This window comes from Mytilus californianus, unplaced genomic scaffold, assembly GCF_021869535.1.
Source record: "Mytilus californianus isolate M0D057914Y unplaced genomic scaffold, xbMytCali1.0.p SCAF_8, whole genome shotgun sequence".
Classification (NCBI taxonomy): domain Eukaryota; kingdom Metazoa; phylum Mollusca; class Bivalvia; order Mytilida; family Mytilidae; genus Mytilus; species Mytilus californianus.
Window position 1 is genome coordinate 76,737,712 of NW_026262734.1, and position 13,499 is coordinate 76,751,210.

General features: G+C 34.3%; 2 protein-coding genes across 4 annotated transcripts in view; one reads left to right on the plus strand and one right to left on the minus strand.

Annotated features, from left to right (window-relative positions):
- LOC127712617 (protein strawberry notch homolog 1-like) overlaps positions 1-514 on the minus strand; it is a 61,256-nt gene extending 60,742 nt beyond the window's left edge. For 2 of the 3 annotated variants that reach the window (XR_007987210.1, XR_007987209.1), the window contains exon 1: positions 439-508. Coding sequence is in view for 1 of the 3 variants with exons in the window: in XM_052219160.1 (XP_052075120.1) it covers positions 439-456 (18 nt within the window). In the remaining 2 variants the exon portion in view is untranslated. Of the gene's footprint in view, positions 1-438 lie in introns of all 3 variants that reach the window. The other variant, XM_052219160.1, reaches the window with a different exon arrangement.
- Positions 515-720: 206 nt separating this feature from the next.
- LOC127712630 (N-lysine methyltransferase KMT5A-A-like) overlaps positions 721-13,499 on the plus strand; it is a 40,827-nt gene continuing 28,048 nt past the window's right edge. The window contains exon 1 of the mRNA XM_052219191.1: positions 721-787. The gene's annotated coding sequence lies outside the window, so the exon portion shown is untranslated. The remainder of the gene's footprint in view (positions 788-13,499) is intronic.

The window sequence follows — 13,499 nt, forward strand, 5'->3', positions numbered from 1 at the left end:
ATCCAGAATTTTGATTAGTTGATTTTTGAGTCTGAGTACAAGAATAGTACTTGGAAGTTTTATGACTGCAAGTCCTGTCCTATTCAGCTATTGAGAAACATTTCATAATTTTTGAATTTTTTTTCTTTTACTTCTAACGGTTATTGCGCAATTATGCTGCACAAGTTTGGTTTTCTTATTATCTCAGGTCACAAGATCTTCGATATGTATTTAAAAATTATAACTGTCACCACTGTTCGGGGTGACATTCATGAATGACGAAATATATAAATCTTATTCACTCTCACATGATCATTTCACATTCGTCTAACAGGGAAGAATTTTTTTTATTAATTTTTGAATGAATTACTACAGACATGTTGACTTTTAGATCATAATTGAAAAGAGTATGCATTAATCTCATTCAAAAACACCAAGCCGACACGTGTTCTCTCTTACATTTTCTTCACTGGCCATAATTTATGAGAGACCTCCGCACGATGATCATGGCGTTTTCATCTCATCCCTAGCTTAATTACCCATAATGCACTGAGAAATGACGTCGCAAAATTCTTACAAATATTTATTTTACATTGATAGATAAATCATTTAAATAATTCATATTGTCTTAACTTGCTAATCGTGCTGTAAATATTAAATCATAATGTTAAAATAAAATTTTAAAATTTTCTCGTTGAAATGTCATTTCGGTGGAATCAAGAAATTTCTGTTGACCAATCAAATTCAACACTCAAGATATGGACGCAAACCCCGCGACTCTTGCACTGGTTTGAAACAAGAAATATTGGTAAGAGGTACTCGGTAAACAGCCATTAATTACTTAAATCCTTAGCAAAAACAATATAGTAACACTCAGTACACTTTACTGATACCCATACCCCTTTTGTAGGTACAAAGAAAGACAGCAAAAGCAACATATATGGTATGAAACAAAAAAGGGGGAACACTTTGTTTACGTTTTTTTGTATGTGTGTCGAAAAATATATGGGTAGACTGGTGTTTATAATTTACGTATTCATGAACAAAATTTTACTGCTACTATTAAGATCATAATTTGCAACCGTAAATAATCTAATCTAACTTATCTTTAAACCCCCTTTGTAGAGGAACCATATTTTCATATGATGTAGAACAGGTGCTCTCTTTATATACAGTGCTGCTTCTCCTTCCACCATTGGGCATCTAACCATATTTACATGCTCAGCTCGGTTGCAATCTATATACACAGGTCAGGAATAACCACCAATTGGTGGATTATACCTCAATTGACGTATAATCCACCAATTGACATATATTGGAATAGACCATTTGACGTATAATGCAAGTTTTTTTGTTATAAAATGCTAGTGTGAGATAGGAGCATCATTTTGCAACTTACAACCTATTTTATGACCATTATTGAGTCCTCCGAAAGTTTCAGTTTTGTCAAAGCCTGCTGCATCTCTTGAGAATGCATGTATACAACAATTCTTTTGATGAAACATCTGTACTATTGACCATGATTGACTTTTAATAATGAAAGTCAAGTATTAACAAAGAGCTTCATTCACCTGTGAAGTTGTACTCATAATCACATGACTGCAGACAGTATTGATGTCCATTGACAGGTGATTAGTGATAAATTTGCCAATCAAGAATTGACAAGATTACAATAGAAGAAACTGCAAATACAATTATTGATTAAATGCAATATGTTATGTCACTATACTAAACTAGGAATTTTTGACATGTTTTCATACAATAATATGGTTTTAAGAAAACAATGCTCCATTTTGGTTGAATAATTTGCTTTGAAAAACAAAGAATTATACGTCAATTGGTCTATACCATTATATGTCAATTGGTGGATTATACGTCAATTGAGGTATAATCCACCAATTGGTGGTTATTCCTGACCTGATACAGTGCTGTTACTCCCTCCACCATTCGATATCTGATGTGCGCATATTATCATTGAAGTCCTACCCCCACACAATTTGCGTAAAATCCTCTATTTTACAGTTTTGTTCACTTGATTCTAGAAATTTGTGTGGTTCCCCCAACCATGCCCTTATAGATGTTGAGATAACGGAATCGCTTATTTTATTGTCACCTTGCACTAGATTTATTACTGTCCACATACCATCTTGTAACGGGCTATATGAAGTTGATATAGCAGGTGTCGAGTAAGGCGTTCTATTTGTACTACACTGACTGGAGAGAGTTTCTTTGCTTTCGCTACCTGCGTTAAATCCAGAATATGTTGTAGTTTTTTCGTTCGTTGATAGTTCATCAAATTGAATTCCCATTCTGTTCAGCGTTGTAGTTATTTCGTGAAGTATGGCGTTCCTCACTATTCTCAAGCTTTCACATTTCAAAATAAAGTGTTCTATATTTTCTTCTTCCTTGGCACATAACAGACATTTCGGATCAGTCTCATCTTTGTACATTCTGATCCTTTTGCTCTGAAGGATATACGAGCCTGTAAGCAGCTTTAATTTTACTGGCAATCTTGCTGTATCAATAGTAGAGTGGCAGTTGATTTTGAGTAGAGGGTGTATATTTCCGGTTCTCAAATTTTCAGTTGCTAAGAAATTGAGCCCTTTATATAATGGCTGTAACTGAACTATTGATCTATTCCAGTGATTGTATATTGTCTTCTTGACAGTTGAGGTCCATACGGTCTTCTTAACTGGGTTGTTCAAATACCAGCTTGCCTCCTGCAGGTCATACAATGTACTTTCGTAGCATATGCTTACAGGCCTCTACAATAACATTTTTTTTCAACTTGCCCAATAGGACAAGTACATACCAAAACTTACTTGTCCGAATGCAGGCCTCTACAATAACTTTTTTTCCAACTTGCCCAATAGGAAAAGTACATATCAAAACCAGGGCTTCCAAAATTTCCTGACGACTGCCGGACATTTTTCAAAGAAATATGTTTGACGGTCAATGATCAGCTGGATACTTAAATGTAACTGAGAGGATGCACAAATTGATATATGTGTCTTAATAATTAGTAGTGTTATATGCAATAAAATTATTTATAACTGTTTTGTTTTCTTCATTCTAAAAATAAATAAAATATTATCCTCGGTATTGTGTCATTTTCTGTGTATCGTAATACAGTAACCATCGTTGCATCAATCAGCTTCAGTACCTGACTGTTCTCATGTTTTTTTTCTGTTTATATAATCTATCTTCTCTCTGTGAGTACTTAACAATTTGTAAATTAAGGCCATCTTATTTGAAACTGTTGATGTTGGCTTTAATTGCAGTACAACTTGATCATCAATACACGTGATACTTTTCTTTTTGTGTATTGATTACCTGACCACGTGACTTTTACAACTGATGCGGTATTTATAGATAACATTGAGGAGGCCCAATGAAGGATATTGTTTTAACCGTGTAAAATCTACTGAACAGTGATAACATTTTTCTTTGTACAATGATAAGTACAAAATTAAATGTTTTTGCGTAGCCAGATCAGTTGACTCGTCGATCATAATTCCCACGGCGGGACTTAACTTTACGTCGGACATCACCTCTTTCTCTATAACATCGGAAATTGTCTGAATAAATTCGGAGGAGGCATTGTTCTCTTGATATAATTTAGAAGTGATCACGGCACCATTTAACTTAGTTAAATCATTTATTGACTGAAATTTGTCCATTGGTAAGTTTTCTTTAGCAATAAAGTAAGCATTACGGAACAAGGTGCACATTGCGCCGTTGTCAGTCTTTTCATGAACTTTCTCAAATACTGATACAATTGGATTACTTTTGGAAGCTGTCTCTAATTTAAGAGCTTGAATGTGGTCATTGCTATTAGCATGCTCTACAACGGCTGACTTTCGAAAATTTGTCGAACCAGGCTTTACAAAGTTATTTTTAAGTTTATGTTTTTGACAAATGTCACAAAACATGGCATTTAGCATACTGTCAAATCTTAACCATAAAAACAGTTGTAACCATTTATGAATAAAGCTTCTAGCATTTTTAGCAGATTTCGAATTTTGATCGGAATCGTCACGTTTACGTTTGCCCATGATGGCAGATTTGGAAAGTTCAATTTGAGACAAAGTCTTTATAACAGTCGGAGATTGTCATGATTGGATATTATTCTTTATGATTTTAATTATAAAAACAGTTTTTAATATGAAAACAAGAATAGAGAACGCCCCCCTTATTTATTGGACAACTCAGCTTGGTCTAGTTTTTCCTATATATTTTAGTAAATTTTCCCCTTGAGAGTACCCCAGTATTTAACACGATGTACAGTGTTAAATAAAATAATATATATCATACTTATTCATTTACAAATATCCTTATTTGAAGAATAACTTTTAAATATCAGGATACTTTTTTAAACTGAATGCTCTTTTAAAATAATATCTATAAAGCTTAATTAAATAGGATGTTGTTCCATACACGCTTACATGTTTGACCTCGTTTACCTGATTACCTTTATGTACATTGTTATGCATCATTAATTCTATTGATAAAGACAAGCTAAGGACACCTCATCAAAGGTAACAAACCTGTAATCAGTGAATGATTTATGGCTTCAATATAACTTATTGAAGGGATAATTGTTTGACAGCTTGTTGTTATTTAAATAAAAGAAAACGTGTTTTTTCTACTTTTTATTGATGTACACAAGCTATAAAGACCAAGCCGTACATTTATGTACCCAGAGGATTAGACTAACTGAGACACTTCAAAGTATCTGAAATATGCTGCTTCTGTTTTATTAAACCCAATTATGACCGAAATAGATTGCCACAATTATAAACTAAAATGCCCAAACGGACATGCCCAAAGCCCCAAACGGACATTTTTATCGATCGATAGTTGGTAAAAATTGAAATGACCGTTTCATGAAAATGCCTTGAATAACAAAATGTGGCACACCAATTCTATTTGACCGTTTGAGGCTGAGAGCAGCCGGTCTTTTTATGAAAGTTTCGGTCAAGTCCGGAATATATGACCGTTTTGGAAGCCCTGATCAAAACTTACTTGTCCGAATGGAATTGTAACTTGTCCAAAAAAAAAACCTTTATATTATCCTTTTTTGCATTTTAGATTGATTCAATGAACAAAATGAATTAAACGAAGGAACAGAATTTGATTTATATTTCTTAATATCCTTTTCAAAAATATTAGTCGAGAACAACTGAATCTAGTCATGTCTAGTCACAGGACTTAGGTCCTAGTTTTCATCAATGCCAAAGACTCTTCACATCAGGCACAGTCTGGTAGGCCTTCAGTCTACACTCTTTTGGTTTGTATCCTGGTCTTTTATGTTGATAAAATATTGATTATTATTATTAATGCCTTACTACAATCAGCTTTGTTTTAATATATTAAAATGTTTATTCAAACACAATCAAATATTGTTTTGTCTAAATATGATTTTATGAATTTTATGGTCAATAATTTCTTCATTTTTATTTTAAAAATATTTTTGTTTTATACAATTTATCATTTTTTTATTATAAAGCAACAGAATAACATGGGGAAAAACAAGGTACTGGTTTTTCTTGGTACCGAAATGTCTCAAACAGTACCGAACTGTCTATTAAACATGGAGCCGATTCGTTTCCTTGCCGGTGCCGAACTGTCTTGTTACCTTATCTACAAAGCGCACCGCTGATTTCGATCAGTAAGACTGGTTTCGATAATACAGTCTTCGAATTTAGCCACAAGTCCGACGGTCCTGGCCAGTAAAATCGGCCGTGGACTTGTCAAATTTGTTGTTCAAAAGTCAGACTGGGCTTGTAGATTTTTAGGTAGTTGGTACGCTCTTTGCGTCTTTGGTAATTAGTGATACCAATAAATTGGTTTCTATTTTGCGCTTTTTCACATGAATTAAACGTATTGCGATTAATACTGGATCAAGACATTGTATGAAATGACAGATCATTGGTTTCCTTCCCCCTAACTTATATTCCCAAAATGTTTCTTCGGCAATGTACTGGCGGAGCTCGTCCGGGGAAGCCGTTTTAGCCCCCCACCGATGAAAATGTAAGGAAGAGAAAGTACGATGCTACATGGTCGCGTCAGTTCCATTCCAGTTGGTTAGAAGGAAGTCCGTGGTTGATGTATGAGTTGAAAAACAAAATGTTCTGTTCATGGTGCACAGAACATAAAATGGATTCACAGTTTGTGACCCCAGGTAGTGACAACTTTAAACTGGATACTATTAAAATTCACGAGAAGAATAAGAGTCACAAATTTATTGCTCTAAATATGAGAAGCCTGCAGCTGAACCATCAGAGGCTAAAAAATGTTACAGCATTCTAGAGAAGGCACCTTCTTTCTAAATTTTTAAGAGAATAAAATTATTATAACAGCTAATTTTTATTTTTTTCTCCAATTGTCAATGTTATTCCTATTAAATTTATCTTCAAAACATGACACTCAAAGCTCTCAGAATGCAGGATTTTGCATCTAATTTTTCAAAAATTTTCGGGGGGCATGCCCCCAGACCCTCCTAGCTGGTTCGCTGCGCTTCGCGCTGCTCAGCGGTGATAATAATTTGTGTGGTCTTGTAGAAATATTCTGGGGACTTGTAAAAATTTATGAACCACAAGTCCTACTGACTTGTAGGTTGAAAAGATAAGTGTGAATACTGATAATAGTATGCGTTTTATTTGTTATAAAGTATCTGACAAAGAACCAGTTTTAAATTATCGATCGCAAGTAAACATGTCAAATTACTATTTATTTTTATCCTCTTTTCTTGTTTTTTGTTTATTACTTTGATCATCAAAGTTGGATTTAATTTATAAATTTTCTACAGAATGATTTTACTTGTCCCGTCGGACAAGCTTGATATGGCTTTTACTTGTCCGACCTTTTTTTCCTCTAGTATCGGACAAGCGTTATTGTCGAGCCCTGCCGAATGGAATTTAACTTGTCCAAAAAAAACCCTTTATATTAACCTTTTTTGTATTTTAGGTTGATTCAATGAAGAAAATGAATTAAAACAATAGAGCAGAATTTGATTTATATCTCTTGATATCCTTTTCAAAAATATGAGTCGAGAACAACTGAATCTAGTCATGTCAGGTCACAGGACTTAGGTTCTAGTTTTCATCAATGTCAAAGTCTCTCATCAGACTCTGTACATCAGTCTGGTAGGCCTATCACATGTATCAGTCTACACTCTATTTGATTTGTATCCTGGTCTTTTATGTTGATAACACAATGAAATGTTTGTCTAAATATGATCAAATATGATTTTCTGATATAGTCAATAATTTCTTCATTTCTATTTTTCAAATATTTTTATTAAATAAAATTTATCAAATATTTATTATAAAGCAACAGAAAAGGTAGGAAAAACAAGGTCCTTGTTTGTATTGGTCCCGAAATGTCTCCAACAGTGCCGAACTGTCTATTAAACATGGAGCCGATTCGATTCGTTTCCGTGCCGAACTGTCTTGTTACCTTACAAAGAAAGCACATTGCTGATTCCGATTGGTAAGAGAATATTCCTTTTATCCTTTTATCCTTATAAAGTATACCGTAGAAAGGCTTGTATAGTCCGCGGTTTTATTCTCCAAAATTGGACCTTCCAGACGGGGTGCGGACTATAGAGTACAATAAGCAAGAAATAAGAGAAAAATTTCAATTTCGCGGCCGAGGTGGTTTGTTTACGATCCGCCATCTTTGTTATTTATATTGTAGAGGGCGCTCTTATCATTTTTCAAACTAATAATTTTAACTCATCCATATTAATAAGTTATTTCTATTCAATATCAAATTAATACTGATAAATATAAAAACTAAACCTTTCATTACAAATTTCTCGTTTCTTTTCAATGCATTGGTTGAAATAAACTGGTATCTGCTTGATTGAAACGATACAAACATAGTGAAAAAGACAACCGTAAACCAGCTTAGAATTTGTAAACTACAAAACGTAATCGGTTATTGTTCGTTCTGTTTTGGTGTTTCATACTGACTAATATGGTTTGTATTAGCTTAAGACCCTTCAAACTTTAATGTGATAGATATATTAAAGACTGTTTTACAAAAGGATGGAACTGTTTTACTTTCAAAGTCGTATTATAGTGATATCTGTTATGTACGGATTTCGACTCTCACTGGTTAATTTCTTCTTTTACACGTGCTTTTTAAACTTCCTGTTTAAACATACACAAGTTTCTAAATTGTTTTTTAAGTGAATTAAACTTATTTTAACAATCATGAAGCGTTCTAGAATCATTTACAAGCAGTTTCAGCTTCTGTTTGATGATGGAAAACAGGTTTTTCCAAGAAAATACCGCAAACGACCGCACAGCCTGGCCACAGGATTTGAAATTACCGGAGTTTCATTAGACCTTTTCTAACAGTTACAAAAAGTTTTTTTACCTAAAATTTCGTGGGGAGAAGGGGGTGCGGACTATGTAGCAGTGCGAACTATACAAGCCTTTCTACGGTATGACGAAGAACCAGTTTTAAATTATCGATCGCAAGTAAACATGCCAAATAAATATTTGTTTTTATCTTCTTTTTTCGTTTTATTGTTTCTTACTTTGATCATCAAAGTTGGATTTAACAATAACTTTATTTCTACAGAATGATTTTACTTGTCCCATCGGACAAGCTTGATATGGCTTTTACTTGTCCGACCTTTTTTTCCTCTGGTACCGGACAATCGGACAAGCGTTATTGTCGAGCCCTGGCTTAATAGCAATGAACCAGCTAGAACTTCCATCGTTTTTTTATAAGAAGTTGGTGTTTTGCAAGTAATTTTTCTACACTGTAGTCAGGCTGGTTGCAGTTGTTGTTAAATAGGCCTAATGCTCGGATGTGTACTTGTGCCTCAATAGGTAGTATTCCTGTTAGGATGTTAACAGTTATGTCTGCTACACAGGTTGGTAGAGAAAGTATTTGCTTTAGGAGTTTCTTCTGGAAGTTTTCAAGAAGTGTTAGTGAGCTTGTTGTTGGTAGTATTAGCTCTAATCCATATAGTAGTACTGGAGAGATGTAAATTTTGTACAGGTGCACCATTGTCTCTACGTCAAGACCGTTGTGGCCCTGGTCACAATGGGATTTGCTTGACTTTTTAATAAGCAGACTAAAACTTAGGTAAAGGGGGAAGGGTGTCATCAATGCCAATGGTCATAATCTTTTTCTTCCAAATGACAGTTTTGATTTAAATCTATTTGGATAAGTTAAACTGAAAGGCAAGACATTTTGATATGAGGCATGTGACCAACTAGACCCACTTTCTACCAACTTGCTACACTCTTGTTTACCAAATCGGCCCACTCCTGGAAAGGAGTTAATTCCCATTGAATTTAGGCCTGCCAACTCTCCCCACTATAGGCACTATTAACCATGCTAACAAAAAGATGACATTAACCACTAAACTGCCAACTCACTTATGAAAAGTAATTGGTAGAGATGAATTAAGGACTGCCAACTAGTCCCACTTACGATTAGGAGTTTAATCCTGATGATTAATGGCCTGCCAACTTGCCACACTTATGAAAAGGAGTTTTGTCTACACAATTGCCCTAACTGTTATGCTAAGATAACAATCAACAATTTGAAAAATTTGATGGCTTTATTTCATCATTATAAAAAGTAAAGTAGTCGTTCTCATGCATTCACAGGGCTGCTCTAGCTGGCTCCAAAAAAGGAGCCAGCTGCTATATTTTGTCGCCAGTTTGGAAACCTTGGAGCCAACTTTAAAGCCAGCTAAATTCTTGATTTCCTCTACCTACAGTCAGGGGTACTACTTATTCAAGTAATTTTTATTTACTTGAAGAAGTAAATATTAATATACTTATATAAGTAAATTTGTAGGATACTAATACAAGTGTATTTTATTTACTTGTATAGGTAAAAAAAAATTGGGCTTAGTTATGTCCCTTAGACATTCAGATTTTTTTACTTATACAAGTAAAAAAGTCATCCTATCTTCTTTTCTTGAATTCTTAGGACTTCTTTGCTCTAATAGAATTTTTGATTGTCTGTCCATTGCAGATGTCTTTACTAATCATTTAAGTGTAATTTCATGGACAATGAAAATCTCATTTGTCTGTTATCTTCAGAACACTGCTCATTTACAAGCCCCCAAGGGGCAATTTTTGAAGGCCTTGCGGCAAATACTTAAGATCTTTGCGCAATCAGTTTCTTTGTTGAATTAATGAGATGAAACATTGAACTCTAATAAAAAAAATTATGAGCTAACCTGAGAAAAATTATTAAAGGCATGTTTTTACATCTCAAAACTTGAGAATTTTTGTGGGATTGTAAAAAAAATTACTTATACAAGTAAATTTTTGATAAAATTAAGGGGAAATTATTCAAACATTAAAATTAACTTATATAAGTATATTTTATTTACTTCTTCAAGTGAATAAAGATTACTTGTACAAGTAGTACCCCTGACTGACCTAATTTGAAACCGAGTTCAATTTTAACTTCTTATGCACTGTACATCATTTAACTTTAAGTGATGATTTGTCATGTAATGTTTGCCCTTTTTTTTTTTTGATTTTTAACTTTCTGTGAAAGAACAAAACAAAAAGGTTCACTGACACCAGGGTTAAAGCTAGGATTTTGAGGGCTTGAGTCACTTTTGCATGATAAGAATACTGATCTCTCTTTGGTAGCAGCTATATAACATAATCTGGGACTATTGTACTAATTATTATGTCCCAGACATAAAAGACTAAAGTAGTAATTGCATAATAATAACGTGTACTTTTATTTTCTCTACAAAAAATGATGACACTTGTCCACTACCAAGACCCTCTTAACTTTGCCCATAACTCCAAGGACCTCCTAAACCTATAAGTCCTATAGTCAGAAGTATGTAGACTGATCTTATGTAGGTATCTCAGTACAAGGAAAAGTTATCTTTCCTTCTTGTGACCGTTGGTTAGCTTTGGGTCGTAAACAAAGTCATAAATTTGTCACCATGTAAAATTTTGCAGCATTTTTTTTTTAACTTTTGGCGATCAATATTATTATCGTTACAGTCAAGAAATTAATATTTTTACAAAAGAAAGTGTTCGCGCCAGAAATATCACTAGCAGCCCTATTTTGTTGCCAGATGAAATAAAAAATTGCAATTTGGGACATTGGCAAAGGCTAGCAGGGTCCCCGATTCCACTATACATGTATCTTCAACTACTTCCCATCCAGAATGTGAAGTGTCTGAGGGTAAGCTTACTTGCTACCAGCGTAAGCAAGCCTGCACTAACCAAACTTCCTCTTCAATATGTGGGAGAAGTACATTGCTGGCAGCATATCAACAATTAGACTTTAAGTCAATGTGGTCGAAAGCTCCTGAACTATTCAGGGGTTTCATTATTTTTCATGTTGACTGGTACTTTCCCCGTTTGTAGGTGGTACTTCTCAAATTATTCCATGAATACCTTGTATAAAAATTCTAACATTTAGGCGGTACTTATCAATAGCATAGGAGGGTAAAAGTACCGGATACCGCCTCCTAATGAATGGCCTGACTATTAAGTGAGACTGTAGGACATCTTTTTGTGTTTATGTGCTTGTATATTGTACTTCTTTCAATATTAATGCCAGGGCTCATGCTAGCGAGCGACTGGGGCAAAGAAGTAGCTTTTTCTTGTGTCACTTTGCTTTGCCTATAGCTAGTGTTCACAATGGTCACTTTCATCATCAGCAATTTTTGATTTTTTACCAAGACAATGAAACAGCAATTTTTCATTATTTGTAGGGAAAGAAATTCAAAGACATAAACAATTTATTCCTTTAGAAAAGAAGTGATTGCATTGATTTACAGATTCATTGTATGTTATTTTCATACAGACAACTTTACATGAAGTATTTTCTGTTACTTCCGGTATTTGTTTCTCGAGAGCTTACATCAAAACATTTTGATTTTCGGCAAATTAAGATTGTTTATTCATTAGAAGGTGATGAAAATTGCGTTTGGTTAATGTTTCATCAATTTATTGCATTAAAAGTGTCCTATTCCTTTCCAAATCACTTATCAATCACAGAGTTCGCTAAAACTTACTTTGACCCGTCGGTCATGGGACCGACAAAAGCATGATTATTTGTCAGTTCTACAAAATTTTAGCCAGTCCTACAAAGTCTGTCAATTTTATCCTGAAATAAAATTAATAACATATTTTATCGAAAATAACTTTATTAATATTAGTTTTATTCTTCGCACCCACAGGCAAATTAACAATGGAGGACCAGTTCAGGTCTTCTGATTGTTCTTATTTAAAGTCATCTTCACTATCCATTTCATCATCTGAATCACTTTCTCAGTCAGAGCTCTGACATAAACAAGTCAGAATAAAATGACTTCTTCAAGTCAGAAAGTGTTTTGAAATTCTGACCTGTACGCGTCAATTTTTGTTTTGCGTAGTTTTCACTAGAGTCCGTCAAACCAGAAGTTATTTTGAATTTGCCGCCGATCTACGACACATACGATCACGTGGTTTTTTGCAAGAGATCACGTGTTTGAGAGTCGTTGTTTTGGAAGTGTCTCGAACGAGAAGTCATTGAATATTATATTGATTATTTACGATTTTAAGTGAAAATCTAGGTCATTGTGGGCATTACCTCCGTATTTTCATGGGCATTTTTATATTTTTTGCCTATAAAGAAGTTCCTTGCAAGTGATTTTTTTGCTGTTTCATGAAGGCGCGCGACCTGTAAATACGGACGCATGGTCTTTTAGATGACCTGGTGTTTGACAATTCTGACTTGTTCAGGTCAGAAAATGTTGTTATGATAATGAATTGTTATTTTCGGGAGATAACTCGTGTTGTCTTAAACAATATTAACATTATTAACCAGTCAGTGCAATTTAAAAAGGAAAATTATTGCTTCGAGCTGAACATCGTCACGTGATTTTTCTATTTTTAAACTCAATCACGAACTGATTTTTTAACCTTTCTGATTCGTTTCTCCCTATGAGAAAAACGATCATTGGAATATTGATATGATGATAATGAAACGAAAATGGGAAAAATTTTAATAAAAGAAAAAGGAAGGGAGGGGTTTAACTAAAGAACCCAAGGGTTTTTTATTTTATTTTATTTTTAAAGTTATAACTTGAGAACAATAAGTGATGCACACACCTGGTCTTCATTTATGATCATGGGACATGATAAAACAAATCAAATGAAATGTAGGGCAAGTCTCCAGGGATCACCCCTATCCCTGTCATTTCTCTATTCCTCTATAATGTCAAACTGATTTGAATGAAATATACCGGGCTAGTCTCCAGGTTTACCCCCACCCCCTGCCATTTGCAAATGTTCTTATATTTTGTAAACGGTAGAGATCCCCACCCCTAAACCATATATATTCTTGTATGGGACAATTTAACAAATCAAATGATATGTTGGGGAAGTCCCTTGGGGTCACCCCCACCCCCTCCTGTGTGAAAACTTGTAAACGGTCGGGATCCCCACCCCTTAACCATATATATTCTTGTAAGGGTCAATAAGACAAATCAAATGAAATAAAGGTGGAGTCCCTGAGGG